The 2,686-nt window shown below is 53.1% G+C and overlaps 1 protein-coding gene across 1 annotated transcript; it reads right to left on the bottom strand.

The window, feature by feature from the left end:
- Positions 1 to 465: 465 nt before the first annotated feature.
- On the bottom strand, positions 466 to 1,374 carry LOC115331870 (Fanconi anemia group J protein homolog). The gene has a single exon (XM_040219052.1). The coding sequence runs from the start codon at positions 1,372 to 1,374 to the stop codon at positions 466 to 468; it is 909 nt and encodes a 302-aa protein (XP_040074986.1).
- Between the last annotated feature and the right edge of the window lie 1,312 nt (positions 1,375 to 2,686).

The following is a 2,686-nucleotide window of genomic DNA, read 5'->3' as shown; positions in this document are numbered from 1 at the left end:
TTTTCAACACTCCTGCGTCGAACTTGTCCCTTCCACCAGTCCACAGGTTGTATCTCGTTTGAAATTCTTCTACCGACGGTAGAGTATTGGCGTATTCAATCACGCACCATTCGAGTATAGTCTTGTCAGACAGTCCCCGCTTGTCCAGTGGAAGAGTAGCGACTCGTACTGGAGCCTGGTCGGCCGAAACGGGATCGCTGTTGACCGAAGCAGCTGGTGTAGGAGCAGTCTCGCACGTGCACGATTCGAGTATAGGCTTGTCGGACGGTCCCCGCTTGTCCGATGGAACAGTAGCGACTCGTGTTGGAGCCTGGTCGGTCGAAACGGGATCGCTGTTGACCGAAGCAGCTGGTGTAGGAGCAATAGTAGCGTCGCGAATCGTGCAATACCAGTAAGCGTAGCCCTGTCGGCTAGCCGTGTATCTGTGTTCGCGCAGATACGTGTGCAAACTGAGGATATGCATTTTCATAGACGACCGTTCAAAAACGAGTTTAGCTCGAGCAAAGATTTCTTCGTGTCTTTGAAGGTGGACGACTCGTCTTCGCAGACCTGGACCCAATGCGATAAATCGCTCCAAACGTCGGGTCTAAAATACCTACTGTCGAGCAATAGGACGGCCCCCCAGTCGTTCACGTGACGTACGCAGCGTCCCACGGACTGGTTAACCGCTCGCATCGCCTGCGTTTTATACCATTCGTCCCCGTCTCCGCCCCTGCTGCGGTTAAACTCGACCTTGACCTTTACGTCCGGACTGTGATACGACGGATAGGGTAACCCCACGGATACGACGAGTCGAGCCAGCGAATCGGAGAAGTCGACGCCTTCGCTCATTTTTCCTCTGTGCACGACTAGAAACAGGGCCACCGTGCCGGGCTCTCCGTCAATCAACGCAGTCTTGTACCTATCGAACAAGAGGTCCGAGTTTTCAGAATCTTCCAAGAACAGATGCCCGCCGACCACCTTGACCAACTTGGCCCATAGAGGCACTTTGCGCCACACGTCTCGACAGGTGTGAAGTAGCTTGTAAGAAGGGAAGAAGCACAGGACGCCAGCCTTTGTTTCGCCGACGTTTTTCTTCAGGATCTTGGTCGACTCGTAGACGACGGAACCTACGGCCTTGAGTAGCTCTTCGTTCTGGCATGCGCTGTAATTCATGTAAAACTCTTTGTCACCCTTGAGCGAATGCGAGATCCTACGGACAAAGACGTGACGCTTGGACACGACGTGTTCCTTGGCGGACACCTTGTGAGTGAAGAAGACGCCCAATTCCTTTTCGTACGACGACATCGGACTCAGAGTCCCCGAGGCCAGGACGATAGAGTGCGTGCACGACGACACAGTCTTCATGGCGTAACTCGAGTCCATGCAGGTCATCCTGAGTTCTGGCGACTCGCGACCCTGGACGACAAACATTGCAAAGCCTTGGGCACCAAATATCTCGGGGTAGTAAAACTGAGTGACGATGCGGTCAATCAACGTGGTGTTTAACCGGTCGGACAAAGGATGTCGAGACGTTAAGGGACTCACGACTTGACCCAGGCTCACGTTGTCCGTCTTGAGGTAGCGTCTCCTCTTTCTTGGCCTGGAGATCATCGCCGCGAACAATCGCATATCCAACGTCGTTCATCATGGCCAGGAGCCCCTCGAAGAATTCGCGAAGCTCGACGTAGCGAGAAAATCGTCGTGCGTACGTCTGAAGCTGCGATCTGGAAACTTGTAGGGACATGGCGTCTCTACAAAACGTTTCAATGTTGTGCGCCTCGTCGAGGATCAGAATCGCGCCGCTGAGATTGATGTTGAGCGTGCTACGGACGAAGGGATCGATCAAGTAGTTGTAGGGAGCCAGCACTATTTTCGACCTGGCTACGTAGTACTGTTCGTTGACGTAGTAGGGGCAGATATCGTTTGCAGCACAACTCTCCACCAAGTCCTCGATGTCCCTAACGTCGGGCAAACGCGTCTCTGGTCCATGCTGCTCTTTCCAATTGCGGTACAATCGGCACGTCGACGAGGCCCTGTGTTGACTGCAGAGTTGGGGCACGTTACCGCTGTGGACTTCCTGTTCCAAGAGGCAGCCTCGGTCCTTGCCGACGAGACGAGAAATGTGCGCGGCGTCTCCGATGAACGCCTTGGCCACCGCTACCATTTGGTCGAGCTGTTGGTGCGTTCTAGAGCAGAGGTAGATTTTGCCGCTGGGTCGTGTCGTTATCCATTCGCGAACGGCTCCGAGCATGGCCATTGGCTTGCCCGATCCGGTAGGAGCTTCTATCATGACGTTGGCTTTTTCTTCGAATCCGCGCAACATTGTTTCAAAGACGTCCACTTGTACGGGGTAAGGTATCCGGTCGCCCGGTAGTACGAGCCGGTAGCGGGGCGCCTCTTCCATACCCGCCAACGTTCGTTTTTGAAACGATTATACCGATCGTTCGTCTCGTCTTCGGAACTATAAATAGTCTGAGCGGAGTGGTTGACCTCGTCGTCCGTAATCTCTCCCTCCTCTTTTTCATCATCGCCATCGTTCCATTCGTCTAACACTATCCATTCTTCTTCTTCTTCTTCTTCTTCGACCTTGGTCATATCTACGTCGTTACTCATGCTTACGCGAGGAGATTAAGACGAAAACTCAACGTGCACGGTTTTTTTTTTATTTTTATTGCCCAAACAAAGGATACCTACACAACCAGTC

The sequence above is a fragment of the Ixodes scapularis genome, unplaced genomic scaffold (genome assembly GCF_016920785.2).
Source record: "Ixodes scapularis isolate PalLabHiFi unplaced genomic scaffold, ASM1692078v2 ptg000005l_1___fragment_1__unscaffolded, whole genome shotgun sequence".
NCBI classification, from domain to species: Eukaryota; Metazoa; Arthropoda; class Arachnida; order Ixodida; family Ixodidae; genus Ixodes; species Ixodes scapularis.
This window is presented reverse-complemented; position numbering and strand designations above follow the sequence as displayed.